The 18,812-nt window shown below is 35.4% G+C and overlaps 1 protein-coding gene across 1 annotated transcript in view; it reads right to left on the bottom strand.

Annotated features, from left to right (window-relative positions):
- LOC131844644 (uncharacterized) overlaps positions 1-18,812 on the bottom strand; it is a 37,896-nt gene that overhangs the window by 5,238 nt on the left and 13,846 nt on the right. The window contains exons 3-8 of the mRNA XM_059193580.1: positions 13,929-14,204; positions 13,720-13,837; positions 13,197-13,644; positions 5,341-5,583; positions 4,378-4,572; positions 3,547-3,736 (exon numbers count right to left, since the gene is read on the bottom strand). Of these exons, the coding sequence (XP_059049563.1) occupies positions 3,547-3,736; positions 4,378-4,572; positions 5,341-5,583; positions 13,197-13,644; positions 13,720-13,837; positions 13,929-14,204 (1,470 nt within the window). The remainder of the gene's footprint in view (positions 1-3,546; positions 3,737-4,377; positions 4,573-5,340; positions 5,584-13,196; positions 13,645-13,719; positions 13,838-13,928; positions 14,205-18,812) is intronic.

The raw sequence follows: 18,812 nt of genomic DNA, 5'->3' as shown, positions 1-18,812 counted from the left end.
TTATACCTCTTTTTCTAACAGGTAGTTTGACTATGTAAACCATAATAGGTATTTCCTGTCATTAAATATTTTGCCAGTTAAGTACCTAGTTGATGTTATTGGACTAAATAGATTGATCAAACATTACGTAATATGTAAATGATAGCACCAAACACGGTTAGCATGACACGAGCATGCCACAATACCTAAAGTACATTGAGTGTACACTGTACACTCAATAATAAATATTTTTGTTGGAGCATAGATAAGAAGTTAAAGTTCATATGATAGCAATTGTTATTGTGTGCTATTAAGGTTTCATTCAGTGTTATCCAATAATCACGAGTTGCTGATATAAGATTAAAGTTTATGTACACATCGAGAGCAGTCATGACGGATTTTATAGCTCATTACAATGTTACTGTCGAGTCATCACAATGACTTAATCATTACAATGCCTAATAACAATAATTAGTCGTATTGTTACAATTATATAACCGACGCGTTGAACTGGAAATTGGAAGAAGTTGGGACACAACGAGTTATGTTGTAAACAATCTATATATGTATATGTTTCTAGATGTCTTAAGATGTTTTCCTCTTATAAGATGAAGTCTATTATAAAATTTTAATTTCAACCCCCATATAAAAAGAAACTGTTGTAGATAAGGCGAGATTCAATCGTTTGAATTAAAAAAAAACCGCATCAATACCTGTCCATTTCTTTACGAGCTACGATACCCTTACAGTTATAAAGATGTCTCAAAATTATAACACGCCTACGCTTTTTGTGTGGAGAATTAAAAATACTACCCTGTTACAAAGTAGCCTGGACATTTGCATTTTATATTATTAGGAGCGGTCTATGCCCTATGCTAGGATGATAAGTGGTTGTTATGACGATTTGATGTCTCGAATACTATTATCAAAATTCTTGGCATACAATAACTGCTCTATATACTATTCCACACTAATATTATAACACGAAAATGTCTGACGGCCTCTTGTATTTTCACTACAAAATTGCTAAAATGATCTTATTAAAATTTGATATGACGATAGATCATCAGAACAATTATTGGCTATCTTTTATATGAATAACAGAATACTTTTTGAAGGGGTTAAAATAAGGGATGTAACAACAAGTATTCCGTATGCAAAAGTATACCTATTTATGTTGTTTGCTTATTTGTTGTCACGCCTTCATGGCATCATCAATCATCATGAAATTTGGTATATATGTAGCATTTATGTTGTAGAAGGACATAGCCTATTTTTTGTCGCGATCGATAAATTACGTGGATGAAGTTGCAGCCAGAAGCTAATACTTCAATTATTCAGTATTGTTGCTGTTGTTCTTAAAGGAATAATAGTAGAGAAATTAATACCTTTCGCTTCCCATAGACTACAGATTTCTAATAGATCTGTATCTATAGCATGATAATATGTGTAGGTACATTATACAGTTTCTGTTGAAGCTAGTGCCATCAATCTCTCGCAATATCTACACACATAGGTCCATTAATTTGTCCACATCGACTCTCAATCATACCGACTGACAATTTACTTTGATTAATTACAATCATTGACTGATTGTTTAAAGGACACACGCGCTCTTCTGACATCTGATCTGACGACAACTACTGATACGCTTCTGATACTAATAACAATTTATATAATACTAGTTGATCACCTATCTTCGTCTGCACAACTTTCATCCTATATCTTCCCCTTTTCCTTGTAATAATCGTGATTTGGTTGTTACCTTTTTACGTGTGTAATTACATTCAATTTGACATAGAGATAGATAGCGCAGAGGAAATAGCGGGTAAAATCTAGTAATTAATAAATAGCGTAATTATCTAAAGCCATTACTAAAAGAAAATATTATATATCATAATTTCATTTCTGAAAACTACAATTTCAGTTGAAATTACAACTATCAAATTATTCATACAAACTAACAAACCTACTGATTTTAATCTATTGTAATTGATAATTGTTAGGATCTGTGCTACATAGACTATGTAAGCCCATATCTTGTTTCACCCACTTTCAACACGCATCTGTTTTACTTAAAATTGTTACACTGACATTTGCTTACTAAAATAATACAATTTATCGATACTGTTTTCCTTGTAATGCGAGACGGGTAACGGATACTAAGATACATTTTTATTACCTACTCGTTTTGGTAGTTAATACGCGAAGATAGGATAAAGTGTGATAAAATATATACAATGTGCAAGAAATTAGAAGAAGATTTTGTTGATTTAAATGCATGTTTACATGATTCGGCATAAAAAGTATATAGTACTCGTATCAAATAGTCTGTACTCTATTCGAGTCTGCTCTGTACAAGAGAATTAGGAGTTATGAAAAAATTTTGAGCAAATACGTATCTAAAACAAAAAACTAAACAAGTATAATATAAAAGATTGTATGAAAAGATTGTAAAGAATGTATGAAAAATAAAACATTTAAGAATCAAAATGTCAACAGCAAACACTAGAATGGAACAAAAATTACTTCCAAAATTGTAAAGCAATTTCAAACGGAACATTACAATACGAAGTTACAATACACAGAAATACTTTGTTACTAACCTAATTGTGTGTACCTACTGTTCCATAGAAATTTAATGTTTTTGTGCTACTGATTAAAGTTTTATTGCTTATAAATTTGATATATACAGATTGAGATGACCATTGACTTTCACATTTGACAGCTTCGCTACTGTGATGTCATAGACACGAGACCACTGTCCAGGGTGACGAAATTTGTAGATGTTATTACATACTTCGCCGAAAGATAGGAAAGCAAGAGGTCAGAGAGCATCAATGTATCATTGCTACAAGTTCTGGATTGTCGTCCTAGTCATGTTGATTTATGTAACTGTAGTCCCGATTAGATTATTCGATAGGCCAATTTAGAAGATAAAGTCGCCTTGGATAAGTTACACGGAGTTATTTGCTACTGGATATTAATTATAGATATTGGTCTACTAATAATAGGTATGGGTCTACTATTCATAGGTATTAATATACTCATGAACAGACTTAAGTAATATTGGAGACAGACTTCGTACAAAGTCGTCTGCCTGTGTACTTGTGTTACCAATTTCAGTCTCTTTGTTCGGTTGGAGAGTGACATGGTAATTAAATGCATGAGGGATAGATACTCTGGGAATTGTATGATGATGTAATGTATTTGGGGCTCTTCATGTATAGCTCATACATCATAAGCGATTATTTATCCTCACTAATCACTTTCTCAATCCATTTTCATCCCACGACTGGATACGAGTATGTCGTAAGATAAGATTCCAGGGGATCAAGTCTATTATTATCAACCTGGCCAGCTGGCTTGTTATATGGCTTTATTTAATATTTTCTTTCTCTTATTGCTCTATACAAGTATGATAAGCTTTTCCTACAGAAACTTACACTACAATACCGAAAATTTACTACACTATTTTTAAGAGTTTTAATTTCGAATTTGCTTGTACCATGCAAAAGAAATTGTAAATACAGCTATAATTTACGCGAAAGCCAGAAACAAACTTACCATATTCTTCACATTATCAACGTTTCGTCCAGATATAACGGCTATGTAAACATCAGACATGTTCGATAGCCTTTGCAGCGTGTGCTTGGTCTCCAGAGGCAGGGTAGCAAGGTCCGGATGTGGTGCGATGGGCGCCAACGTACCGTCGTAATCCAGCATAAGCGCCAGTTTCTGCGTGTACCCTATATATCTGTAAACAAAAAGAATTTCATTTTATATTTCATCAACAAACTAAATTAGTCAAATGATAATTTTGAATCGTGATTCTTTAAGGTACTATTATTATATTATTTTCTGAATTTATCCATTAAGAAAAACATCAAATCTTTCTTCTGTATAATATTATATTTTTCAAGATGTCGTAGGTGGCAAAACACATTAGTGCAAAGGACGTAAAGCATGACAGAAAAGTCTACATTCAAGCACTTGGGCACTTTACGAAGAGGGACTGTCTCTCTTTATAAAGCGTCCAAGTGCTTAAATGCTAGTGTGGGATATAGCTTATGTTGAATACATGAGACTTTTCTTTCGTGCTTGCAGTGGGATTATAATTTTTTGCCAAGAATTTTATAGAGCATTCTGTATAAACAGAATGCTCTATAAAATTCTTAAATTCCATGAGCTCATGAACTCATGAATATGCTTTCTATAATATTCCAGAATAAATCGAACTAATAGCAGCTTGATTCAAATACTGATTACGAACACGCGAAGGAACCAAGCGGTTCAGTCGCTTTTAAATGTAATTTATTATGAGAATGGATGCACCTGAGGACTAATATAGCCACGGGTTACAGGTAGTATAAAATAAAGGAGGAAAACTATACTTACTTGGACAGATATTCATCAAAGTCATCTATAGTGACCGGCTGCATCGAGGTGGCTCCGATATCATCAGCTTCCTCCTCCAGGGAGTCCATAGCTTTCAAGAAAGACTTCATCCAACTATCCACGTCGTTTAGTTGTTCCCGCCGCCTCAGGTTGTTCATTCGAACTGTTCTCTCATCTTCCGGCATGATCAGTGCTCTGTAAGAAGTTTCCTCGTATAGTTATTACTAAGGACGCCGCTAGTGTGAGATAGAGCCTATATTAAACGCCGTTTGAAATCATTTTTTGCAATTGTTAACAATGGTACACATTTTATAAATGAGTGTTTATTGTAATAATACATTTAATAATATTACTATAATTTATTGTAGAAGTGTTCCAGTAGTAGTGGTGATAGTGCATATCGCAAAAAAGCCTATCTATAAATACAATTCTAATAAAAAAAAACTTAAGCAATTAATTAATGATAAAGTCTGAAAAAAATACGTTAAGTTATAAGAGTGTATATTTATCGTTGTATCATTATGTAAGGTAGGTCATTTACGTGACTGCCCAATATAGAAAAAAAGTATTTTATTTAATAAAAACAACGTTTGAAGTTATTTTCGAATGGTATCATTGGTCATGACATCAACATGAAATCAAATCAAAAATCAAGTAGGAATTTATTCAAGTAGGACTTTTTAGTCGTATTTATTTTGATACTCAAGTAACTATTAATTTATATATGTCAACATTGCTATGTGGCTGTATATTTTTATACGAAATTTCTAAAAATGTAATTCTGAACAATATTTATTTAAAAGAGCAACACGTAAATTTCTTTCTCGTTCTTCTTGTAATGAGTCTGCGTTCAAATGAGGGTAGAATAAAAAATATGACTATTCAAGTGCTTATATTAAATTTATTTGAATAAAGATTATTTCTATTTCATACTTATTTGAAGTTGTTTAAGAATAAAATTACCTGTGTATAACTTCAGCTGCATCGTCCAGTTCGTAAGGGTTGCAGATAAGGGCTTCGTGCATCATCTCTCCCGCCCCAGCGAAGGGTGAAACTATCAACACACCGGGTGGGGTGTTAATCTGACATGCGACGAACTCTTTGGCGACCAAGTTCATACCATCACGCAGAGGTGTGACCAGAGCCACGGCAGCATCACGGTAAAAAGCTGCCAGCTCGTCTTGTCCGACACAGCCGTAAATATACCTGCAATTGAGGTAAATTTGGCTCACTATACTCCCAATCTATCTATACATATCATAATATTAATATTTGTATCACTGAAAACTTTGGACCCCTCTTTACGTAAATTGCGCGGAAGAAGGAGTATGAAATTCTCTCTTGATCATGAATCTTACAGTTTACATAGGAGTGCAGAAGGATAATATTATATTAAAAATATGCAAAAATGTATATAAAAATAAAAATACATTATACATACAACCATGTGTTTGACACACACGACGTATCTTTGAAAATAAAACTTTAATAATGTTCAAACATAATTTACATTAATTATGGTCGAAATTCGACTACTGGGCGACTAATAATGCGCCACCAAGCAAAACAGCCTACAGAGAATTGCTTGTCTGATTATTACAGGAGCCATGAGCACCACGTCGGGAGCAGCTCTAGACGCATTATTGGACTTGACGCCCCTTCCTTTATTTATACAGGAAAAGGCGAAAGCTAATATGCTCAGAATAAGTTCCCAAAGGAGGATATCTTGGCATTCCCTGGCCATAAAAACTATACAAGACTCGATAATGAGTGATCCTATTCTGGGAATGCCTGAAGACAACTTGGCACCAGAGTGTAACTTTGTACAATATTACAAAATCGAAATATCTGGAAGAGACGAATGGCAAAATAACCATACACCGACTCACTCAGAGCATAACCTAGTTTGGTTTACAGACGGGTCCAAATTAGGAGATGATGTAAAAACCCAAAATCTGCAACTATATAGGCTTAGGAAAATACGTCTCAATCTTTCAGGCAGAGACTTACGCCTTAATTAGATGTCTGGAAGTAATCCTAAGCATCAACTACTTCAATCAGAACATATACATTTATTCGGACAGTCAAGCTGCTCTACTAGCACTTAACTCGTACGAAATCCGTTCTAAACTTATTAGAAACTGTATCCTGCTACTAAATGAAGTAGGAAGCAGAAATAATATTATACTGAGTTGGGTCCACGGGCATTCAAATATTGAAGGCAATGAGAATGCCGACCATCTGGCAAAGTTAGGGGCAAAAACCGTCCAACTGGGCCCCAAACCCTTCTGTGGTGTGCCTCGTTGCCTAAAACTGGGACATCTCAAATTAATAACCAAACGAGAAATATTGAAGGCAATGAGAATGCCGACCATCTGGCAAAGTTAGGGGCAAAAACCGTCCAACTGGGCCCCAAACCCTTCTGTGGTATGCCTCGTTGCCTAAAACTGGGACATCTCAAATTAATAACCAAACGAGAAGCACTGAATCACTGGCAAGAAATGCCAGGATTAACACATTCAAAAGACCTAATATCGGGCTTCTCCAACATATACTCCAATAGACTACTGCTATTGAGTAAAAACAACATATGCATGATGACTAGGGCCCTCACAGGACACTGCAAATTAAACAAGCATATGGCTAAACTAGGCCTATGCACGACAAGTATCTGCAGATTCTGCCAAACTGAAGAAGAAACGCCGCTTCACATCCTATGTGGTTGTAGCCCACTCATGCGTAAACGAAATATCTCCTTTGGAAAGTTTACACTCTTTCCCGAGGAGATAAAAACGATCGCTCCTAAGAATATCCTTCAATTCTTGTCCCTGACGGGTCTAGGTAGCGAACTCTGAAAAGGGCGAGCACAATAGATCTATGTAGGTCGTAGTGACGTAGTGCTACAGGTGCTACACATCTGACAATACCCCAAACAACCCAATAAAAAAAAAAAATAATGCGTATAATAAATTGTAACTCTATTGTATATTCTAATTGTAGTAGATATAAGACTATTCTTGGAGGAATTGAAAAAATAACAAAACCTTTACTTAAATTTTAGTGACACGTATAATTACACTACACAATACAATTCAAATTCAAAATTCAAAATTCAAAAATCATTTATTCATGTAGGACATTTTAGCCGCTTATGAACGTCAAATTTTTACATTATAATTTTATTTTTTCCTTACCATCCAGTTCGGTATATAGATCCAATTGAGAAGAACTGGCAAGAAAATCAATTGAATTACTTTTTTTTTTAAAGCCAGTTTATTTACAATGTATTTTTATATAGGTGTCTATGTCTAACATTAAATGAAAATTCAGTGCATGAACAACTATTGACATGCGCACTCGTCATTCAAGTAATCGTTTAGTGAGTAATAGGCTTTGCTCAGTAAATATGATTTAACAGATGTTTTGAATTTATTTAAGGGTAATTCCAACATATCCTTTGGTATCTTATTGTAAATTTTTATACCTATTCCCATAAAAGACCTATTAACTTTTTCTAAACGATACTTGGGGACAGCAAGTTTGTCTTTAAATCTAGTATTAATATTATGAATATTGCTGTTTTATATTATTGCAATAATTACTCATAAAATAAACAATACGTAGGTTTCTTATGTAATTTATTAATTACTAGCTGTACCCGCGACTTCGTCCGCGTAAATAATGAAAAAATATTTAACTCAATTAACACAATATAAGTCAAATAAATAAGTTTCATCATTTTAGCTTAAAAAATGATAAAAAATAAAAATAAATATTTAATCAATAGGCTAAAAAATAAATTTCAAGCTTCTAGCTTTAAACATGACGATACATCTATATGACCTTGGATCTACCCTTTCAATCCTCTTGCAACCCTTTTTCACATTAAAAAGTAACCTATGTCCTTTCTCAGGATCTAGTCTATCTATGTCTGTTTCAAATTTCAATTTAAATCGGTTCAATATTTTTAGCGTGTAAGCGAGACAAACAGACAGACAAAGTTACTTTCACATTTATAATATCAGTAGGGTATTTAATAAACTAACTCTAAAAAGACAAAGAAAAAAGTTTAATCGTTCTAGCTTCCACAACCACACAAACAGCAAATTTCCACAATAACTTTCATTCCCTATTTTATTTTACTACCCCCCCTCCCCCTAAGAGTAAAAATTTTACAAACATTGAATGTCTAAAAATGAGTCTCAAACTTCTAGTTTTAAAAAATGACGATTCTTCCATACAGCGTACCGTTGCAACCCCCTTACAATCCTTTTTTCACATTCAAAAGTACCCTATATTCTTTGTCCGGGTGTAAACTAACTGTGTTTAAATTTTTTAAATTTCATTTAAATTTTTGTTTTGTTTTGGAGCGTAAGACTGACAGAAAGACAAACAGACTTACTTTCACAGTTATAACATTAGTGGGGTATTTAAAAATCTACCCCAAAAGAACCAATGAAAATAGTTTCATCGTTCTACTTTCAAAAATTACGAATTTACATAATAACTATCATCCCCTATTTTATTTTGCCCCCTTAAGGGTAATTTTTTTACAAACAATGAATGTCATATGTATTTATATTTAATCAACAGTCTCAACAATAAGTTTCAAGCTTCTAGCTTCAAAAATGTCGAATTTACATAAAAAATTGCATCCCCTATTTTATTTTACCCCCTTAAGGGTAATTTTTTACAAACATTGAATGTCATTTTTATTTATATTTAATCAACAGCCTCAAAAATAAGTTTCAAGCTTCTAGCTTCAAAAATGACGATTCTTCCATACAATCTTTCACCCCCCTTTTAACCCCTTACAACCCTTTTTTCGCATTAAAAAGTAGCCTATGTCCGTTCTCAGGGTCTAGACTATCTGTATACCAAATTTCATTCAAATCGGTTGAGTAGTTTTGGCGTGAAAGCGAGACAGACAGACAGAGTTACTTTCGCATTTATAATATTAGTTTTTGTCGCAGCACAAAAATATATTTTTATCGTTTCCCTACAAATAGTAATTTTACAGTATTAATCTACAAACCAACATTTTGTTTCTTACAATCAGCTAAATAATTTAAATAGTTTCATAATATATGACACAATGAAAATGTCATTTATTTTATAAAAAAGACAGTTAGTTTTTATTTTAGTGAAAAATAAGAAAATTCTATTTTGATACAACAACCATATATTTATTAATACCTATACTTTATTAACTTTGTGTTAATGCTTTTTAAATAAACACCCACACATTATTTCTGTATAACCTACAAAAATGGGTAAATAATTTAATTTCGTATAGTGCCACACCACAACATTCTTTAAAAAATGTAAATAATAAAATTTGAAGAAATTGTGATTGTTATTAAGTTTTTTTTTAATAAGTTCGTCAGAACAGAGAAACAACATTTGACATTTATTATTATTTGACATTTGACATTGACTTTAATTTTTGTAATTTATATTGTAAAACTTTAAGTTGGGCTAAACAGGACTTGTATCCAGAGCCGTAAAACAAATTAATAAAAAAAATGGCCAAATTTGTCTCGCAATCGGCCAATTTCAAGTTTAAAGAAAAAAACACATACACACGATATACGATTTTATCATAAAAAAGTGTCAAAAAACAATATTTTCGCTAAACGTCAACGTCGTGTTTCCGGCAAGATCTTTCGTTTTACATTATGTTATCTGTGGTTTTGTTCTCTGTGATGGATACCTTATTGGCGCATACGCACGCGATGTTTTGATTGGTTGTTAGCTAGTGAAATGAAAAGATGGCGAATGGCGCAAAACCACGCGAAGTGCTGATTTGTTGTTAGATAGTGAAATGAAAAGATGACGAATAAGTATTCAACCGCATAAAGATAACCTTGTATTTCCATTTTGAACCCCTTACAACCCTTTTTACGCATTAAAAAGTAGCCTATGTCCTTCCTCGGCGTCTAGACTATCTGCGTACTAAATTCCATTTAAATCGGTTCAGTAGTTTTGGCGTGAAAGCGAGACAGACAGACAGACAGACAGACAGACAGAGTTACTTTCGCATTTATAATATTAGTAAGGATATTTAATCAACAGTCTCAACAATAAGATTCAAGCTTCTAGCTTCAAAAATGACGTGTTTACATAAAAACTTGCAGCCCCTGTTTTATTTTACCCCCTTAAGGGTATTTTTTTTACAAACAATGAATGTCATGTATTTATATTTAATCAACAGTCTCAACAATAAGTTTAAGCTTCTAGCTTCAAAAATGACGAATTTACATAAAAACTTGCATCCCCTATTTTATTTTACCCCCTTAAGGGTAATTTTTTACAAACATTGAATGTCATTTTTATTTATATTTAATCAACAGTCTCAAAAATAAGTTTCAAGCTTCTAGCTTCAAAAATGACGATTCTTACATACAATCTTTCATCCCCCCTTTTAACCCCTTACAACCCTTTTTTCGCATTAAAAAGTAGCCTATGTCCGTTCTCAGGGTCTAGACTATCTGTATACCAAATTTCATTCAAATCGGTTCAGTAGTTTTGGCGTGAAAGCGAGACAGACAGACAGAGTTACTTTCACATTTATAATATTAGTTTTTGTCGCAGCACAAAAATATATTTTTATCGTTTCCGTACAAATAATAATTTTACAGTATTAATCTACAAACCAACATTTTGTTTCTTACAATCAGCTAAATAATTTAAATAGTTCCATAATATATGGCACAATGAAAAGGTCATTTATTTTATAAAAAAGACAGTTAGTTTTTATTTTAGTGAAAAATAAGAAAATTCTATTTTGATACAACAACCATATATTTATTAATACCTATACTTTATTAACTTTGTGTTAATGCTTTTTAAATAAACACCCACACATTATTTCTGTATAACCTACAAAAATGGGTAAATAATTTAATTTCGTATAGTGCCACACCACAACATTCTTTAAAAAATGTAAATAATAAAATTTGAAGAAATTGTGATTGTTATTAAGTTTTTTTTAATAAGTTCGTCAGAACAGAGAAACAACATTTGACATTTATTATTATTTGACATTTGACATTGACTTTAATTTTTGTAATTTATATTGTAAAACTTTAAGTTGGGCTAAACAGGACTTGTATCCAGAGCCGTAAAACAAATTAATAAAAAAAATGGCCAAATTTGTCTCGCAATCGGCCAATTTCAAGTTTAAAGAAAAAACACATACACACGATATACGATTTTATCATAAAAAAGTGTCAAAAAAAAAAATTTTCACTAAACGTCAACGTCATGTTTCCGGCAAGATCTTTCGTTTTACATTATGTTATCTGTGGTTTTGTTCTCTGTGATGGATACCTTATTGGCGCAAACGCACGCGATGAGTTGATTGGTTGTTAGCTAGTGAAATGAAAAGATGGCGAATGGCGCAAACGCACGCGATGTGTTGATTGGTTGTTAGCTAGTGAAATGAAAAGATGACGAATAAGGATTCAACCGCATAAAGATAACCTTGTATTTCCATTTTGAACCCCTTACAACCCTTTTTACGCATTAAAAAGTAGCCTATGTCCTTCCTCTGCGTCTAGACTATCTGCGTACTAAATTTCATTTAAATCGGTTCAGTAGTTTTGGCGTGAAAGCGAGACAGACAGACAGACAGACAGACAGACAGACAGAGTTACTTTCGCATTTATAATATTAGTAAGGATATAATATTAAACAGGCACTACGCATTAAGTGAGATTCCTTAAATGACCTTCCACGTTTGGGTTAATGACAGGAAAATAAACCATTCAAACTGTGATGTATTAAAACGTCAACACACGATACAATTTGGCTGCCATTTGAATGTTTGCCTTAGATTTTATGAAAAATAAAACACATGTAACTTCTCTATACAAATATTTATATTAATTAATGACAAACATGGCATAAAAATAGATTAAAAAAATACCTTAAGAAGTTAGGGTATACATTAAATTACCCACTCATTGAAACTAGTTTTGTTATTTCGTTTATCTACATATCACAGAAGAAAGCGGAAATGAAAACCCAACGTTACCCAACAACAAGAATTCTTTCAGATTCAATTTGTAACTTGATAAATATAACTCATATATTTATAAAGATAGAAAGTTGAAAATTAGTATGTATTTAAGTACTTTTCAAATGTCAATCTCGACAAATATATATGAGTTATGAATATTTGAAACTATTTTTTGGCTCTGGTTTAAGGTTGTCTGGTTAATGTTGGGCTTTTGAAGTTACGACAATTCTGCTATCTTCCGTAGATAAACTGTATCTCATCGCCATCCACGATACCGTACATTTTATACCAGACAATGTGGGAAATACAGTCCCTAGTCTAGTGCGTTAACACCAGTCAAACTGTATAGTGTGTTAACACCTTTACGAGCCGCTATGATCATTATTACGTTTGACGATTTTATCGCATAAAATAGCCATTAGATTCACGTTCGCTGTTAAACATAATTCTCGTTCCACTCAACAATGATCGTTAAATAATAATCTTCGGTTATTACCCACTCCGTCCTCATTTCTACGGTCTTTGTTTTAAATATGATGACAAAGAAATCTTTGATATGAATGTGGTATCTCACGTTAAGGGTTAAAAAGATCTTAAACTTAATTTATTGAGTTATCATGAAAATTTCTTCTTCAAAATTCAAATTTAGGCAGACGAGTAGAAAAGTCTAGTTAGCGTAAAAATTCTTACGCGAATTTTACTGACTTTTATAATCTCCGCGCATTGTATAAAAGGGATCTATTTATCCTGTGAAAACAAAATTTATATAGAAAATTTAAAGTATAAAATAACTCACCTAATAGGTGACCAATTGGGAGTAGTGAACCTTCCATTTATCCTTCCTACTAGTTGGTCCATTTCTTCTTTCAAATCTTGATACTCCTTCACGTCTGTTCTCGAAGGTACTGAGATTTGTAGTAAAACGACTGTCTCTATATGTTCCGGGTGTTTCTCAAGCAATCTTTCGAAGGCTTTGAGTCTGTGCACTAATCCTTTGGTATAATCAAGCCTATCAACACCTAGTATCACTTTTTGGTTTGTAGAGAGCACTGGTTTAGCATTTTGTGCCAGTTGGACGAATCTGTCGAAAGGTACTCCAATAGGCAAAGGTCTTACACAAATGGTACGACCGCCTAATTCAACTAGAAGATTTTTTCTATCCACACGGCAACCCAAATTTCTTTGGCAACAATCTATGAAGTTTAAGCAGTAATCTGTTATATGGAATCCGACCATGTCACAACCTGCAAAACGAAATTAGTTACTTCTCTGTTCCGTCGCCTAATTTAAAAATATTACATTGCAGTCAAAAAACTTACCAAGTATGCCTTGTAAAACTTCATCAGACCACGGGAACAGTCTAAAGATATCCCACGGTGGAAATGGTATGTGTAGGAAAAATGCAAGTTTACATTTAATATCATTCTCTTCAGCGCGCTATAAATGAAATTGTAATAGGTTAACTTTCATCGTTGTTAACGGAATTTGTTTTTCTATGTCTGCAAAAAATAAATAAATTAAAACGAACCTGCCTGATCCAATTAGCAGCTAACATCAAATGATAATCGTGTACCCATACGATCGGCGGAGAAGCGCCATTTTTTTCTTTATCATGTTTGAGTAGATTCAATGCATGTATTGTTTTATCTGCAAACTCCTCGTTGATTTTAATGTAAGCTTTCCAATGGTCAGCAATGAATGTAGCTCGGTCTGGCATCGAATGGAACAGGGGCCAGAAGGTACCATTGCAACATCCATTGTAGTAGCTATCAAAGAGGTTTGGTTCTGCACGAATAGGTACAATCTGTAAAATAAAATGTTATTATATGTAATATTAATACAATTCTGGATAGATGTTTGATTTATTTGGTCATGTGTTGTAATTTGTTAAAGCTTGTGTCTAAAGACTGAGACGAAATAATTGCTAACAGGGATAAGATTGCATCATGTCACTGGTATAGGTTTTATTAATCTTTTTATACTGGTATAGATTAACTCCTTTAAGAATATAGGTATATACGGCATTATCTTTTATTTCTATTATTTTGATTAATTTTCGTGACTACTCATTTATAATTAATACATTTGAGACAATAACATTCCCTATAACTACTTGTAACTCATTATTATGGTTATTATCATTAATTAAACATAATTATTTCATATTTATATTATAAACAATTAGATACAACATTCTGTATCATTTAATAGAACAATACTTCGAATGCATAATTGATTGCAATGCTTCTAAAATCTCACGTTTTTTCCTTTGTCTGTACATAAATATGTACAAACCATGGATTACTGTTTGTAGGTTTATTTTAAACTTTGTTTAATAAATATTTTAATTTTTTTATACATGTAACTTGTACGGAAATAAATTTATCGAAATTAGTGCAAATTATCTAGTTCAAAATGTCAAAAGTATTATGGTACTAGTGTTTCGACTATCTTTGATTTTAGTTGATATTTTAGAGCAACATATTCGCCATAATATTAAAATTGTATTCTCACATATTACATTATGGTTATTGCTAGATTTTCGCCGACTATGAAGCCTCGAACCACCTTTGAAACTTTTACAAGGAAAAAATGAACCGAAAATGTTGGAAAAAAATGTGAAATAATGTTGCTCTCACGCTGATTAAAAATTAGCAAGTAACATTAATTTTCATTTTTTTTTCTAACATTTTCGGAACGTTTTTTCCACTGTTCGCTTTCAACAGTTCGAACGTTTGTTCGAACTGTTGAAAGCGAATTGTGATTAATGAAGATTAATATAAATTATATATATATATTGATAAATATAATTGTGTTTAATTCCTTATGATTCTAATTTTATGATCTTCGTTCTATCCGTACATATACATTAAATTCGGTTCACCATTCCGTCATCATCAACCGTACCAATTAAAGTAATCTTTCAGTATTTTTTGGAAACGGTTCAATGCCCCTCAAATCACTGGTAACTGTATATGTATATATAGATATGTAATCTATTTTATAGAACTGGTTCAAACTGGTTCAATATACATATACATATTTGTATGATTTGATTCAAATCTACTGTAAAAACCGGTAAAATTTTGCTATACACGATACTAAAGCCAAGGACAATATCGAAGTAATGGTAATAGAATAGGCGACAAGTCAGTTAGTGGTGTGAAATTGGTTCTGATTTCACTACAGACGAGGTGATCTTAGACATCGATCCAGTGAGCTTCTCATCACTGCCTCGAATTTTCCTAATTTTAGTCTCGTTTTTGATAGCTGATATTTTTGTGATTTCTATTTATATTAACATTAACATGTATACTACAAAGAATAAGTAATTTATGGCTTATGACACTCTGGAATAAATTACCTTAAAAGAGTGAAATGTTTTTTAAATCAATGTAGTGATTGCAGAGTTTACTTCCTTTATTTTATTTCTTTAGATATTATTACTTTAGGTAAAATATACCAAAATAATTAAATACACGATAAATTGAAAATATACGTTGGTATATAAGAGACTGTAACAAATATTCTTTATGGCATTGTCCTAAAATCCGCGTAATATTTGCCTGGACCAGAATAGAATTGACCTTCGAATACAGAAGGTAAAAAGGTCAACGGGCCGATAATAAAATTTGTTAAAATGTTAATTATATAAACACCCTACCTAATTCCTTATATAAAAAAAATATTGTTATATTTCGAATTCGAAATTATTACGATGTACATTCCAGCGTCAATGAAGATATCGCACAGATACACCTTGAGATTGAGGTCAGGCGACGTCACTAAGATTATAAAAAAGAAACAATATTTGTATAAATCTTCGGAAGTACTATGGTTTTTAAAAAGTGTTTAAATACTATAAGTGGATGCATGGCCAAATATTATTTTATTTATTTATTCTCTATACATGGATATCATTACTTTTTTTTTTTTATTTATTTTACATACATATTGAAGAATAAGAATTTGTGATATTATAATTACAAGTAAGTACAAGTTGGGGCGTGTGTCGGGCAACCTCCTAGTATGTTCCTGCCATTGGGAGGCTTCCCCATCCTCGTGGATACGTCCGCGGGGAACGGTGGCCGAGCAATGGTTTGGTTCTGGTACGCCCTGGGCGGGATAGTAGTCGTTCCCTCGGGATACTGCTACTATGTCGGCCGATAGTCCGGCAAGTAGGGTATGGACAACCTCCATCGGCGTCCATCCGGAGGTGTCGGTCGTTCGGGAACTCCCAAGCCTCGGTTCAGCCGAGGACATTGGAGCCCCGAATAACCCGTTGAGCAGGGGGTGTGTGTCACTTCTGGCACATGCCCATGTACATATTCGTACATTCTGCTTGTACATATTGTGATGTCCAATGTTACATGTTGTATATAGTCTTGTGTTGTATCGTCGTCGTCGTAGTTCGTTCGAGGGTACTACGTTATGTCCCTCGATGACGTCGTCTTTGTGTTTGTCGCCGTCTGCGACGAAGTGTTGTCTCCTCCTCGTGCCCTCTACTAGTTAGAGGGACACGGTTGAGTGAGACCTGGTCGGGCCCAGTGGGTGCTTCACTGCGCAGCCGGGCAGGTACACTTATGTACCACCGACCGCAAACCGTAACCCTGACGCTAGGTGTTGATGTCATGTCTATCAGCCTAGTTAGTCAGGAACGGGGGCCTCGGCTTAACCGCCCGGGCCGTGAGGAGATCACCTCTATAAAAAATCCGTCCATTCCAAGGTCTTGCGTGCCGAGGGAGTGCCTAGAGGTGGCAGGGGCGTTAAACCTGTCGTTAGCGCACAACCCAGGAGTACCTGTCGCCCTCCCGGCGTATTAGACCGCAGACAGTAGCAGGGGGCAACGCTGTCTGTGCAACCTATCCCCCATACTCTTGGGAATAAAATGGATAAGATCAAAGCACAAAAACAGGTAGAGGTGGAGTTGGAATCGGTTGATTCCGACAGCAGTATGGCGTCCGCTCAATCAGAGCCAGGATCGCCGAATAAAGCGCAGCCTAAACAGCAAAGACCAGCGCGCAGAGGTAGAGGCAGACCCCCAACAACCGGGGAATATGTGGGATTGGCTAGTGCCAAAAGAGCGCTGGTCGAAGTCCAGCGACAAATGCTCCAAAACCGAGGCTGAAAAGGAGCTACTGGCGGAAACGAGGACGGCCAGGCTGAGCAAGGTGACATTAGAGGGACCCAACACCAACCCTAATGATGTGACAGTGGATGGCCTGAATAGGCAAGTTTTTAAAAATATTCAGGTGGTACTCAGCGTGGCCTCGAAGTCAAAGAACCTGAAGGGCACCTTCATTAATGCCCTCAAAGAGGCGGCAGCGTCCATCAGCGAAGCCGCCTCGGTGCTGGCCAAAAGAACGGCCAACGAAGAAAACCAACACCTCAAAGCCCAAAACTCCCGCCTTGAGGAGGAGGTAGAAGTTCTCCGCAAGCAGGTGGAGGACCTCAGGATGGAAGTCGCCCAGTTGAAAGTGGACAGCGAGCGGGCATCCCAAGCGTTGCAAAATCAGCCGCAACAAACAAATACAAGCGGGTCAGAAGACCTCAAACGTACAATCGCGGAAGAGGTCACGCGAGTCATGCAGCTGAGGTTCGACGCTTGGGAAGCGAGGCAGCCTTTCCCCAGACATGCCCCTGTAACACGCAAACATCGAGTGGCAGAGGTCGAAATATCCCCGCCAGCAATAGATGCCAAGACTCGTTCTGCTTCGCCGGAGCCAACTGCCCCTTCTTCTTCCGCAGTTGTAGCGGAGAACAACAAGACTAGGAAAATGAAGAAGGGGAAAAAGGCGGCCCAAACGAAGCCTGCCACCTCTCAAAAGCCGGAGCCGGCGCCTGCACCGGATAAATCCGCCGCCGCGGGAGACACATGGGCAACCGTGGTGAAAAGGCGTGGACGCATTACGGGACAACCACAGGCCAAGGCGGGTACCTCAGGCTCCCAGTCCAATCAGGCGGGTGGGACTCGGAAGAAGGGAGCTCCTTCTCCCAGTAAACTCCGGGCCCCTCGCTCTGCAGCGATTATCCTCGCTCTCCCTTCGGATGCGGAAGAGGCAGGTGCAAACTACTCCGACATCCTCAGGGAGGCAAAATCTAAAATAGATCTGCCCTCCTTGGGAATATCGGAGGTGCGGTTCAAGTCTGCCGCAACAGGGGCGAGGATCCTGGAGATCCCAGGCTCGGAGAGTGGGCAGAAAGCGGATGCGCTCGCGACGAGGCTCCGTGAAGTTCTGGTGGGCAACCCCGTACAGGTCTCCAGACCCATTAAATCGGCAGAAATGCGAATTATGGGCCTGGATGATTCTGTTACGATAGAGGACGTGGTAGACGCAGTCACCAGAGATGGAGAGTGTAAGCCTGAGGACGTGAAAACCGGAGAAATTCGAGTGAACGCCTCGGGCTTAGG

The sequence above is a fragment of the Achroia grisella genome, unplaced genomic scaffold, assembly GCF_030625045.1.
Source record: "Achroia grisella isolate CSIRO2021 unplaced genomic scaffold, CSIRO_AGI_Agris_v1 utg4116, whole genome shotgun sequence".
In the NCBI taxonomy this organism is placed as follows: domain Eukaryota; kingdom Metazoa; phylum Arthropoda; class Insecta; order Lepidoptera; family Pyralidae; genus Achroia; species Achroia grisella.
The sequence above is the reverse complement of the archived record's forward strand: the minus strand, read 5'-3'. Positions and strand labels throughout refer to the sequence as shown.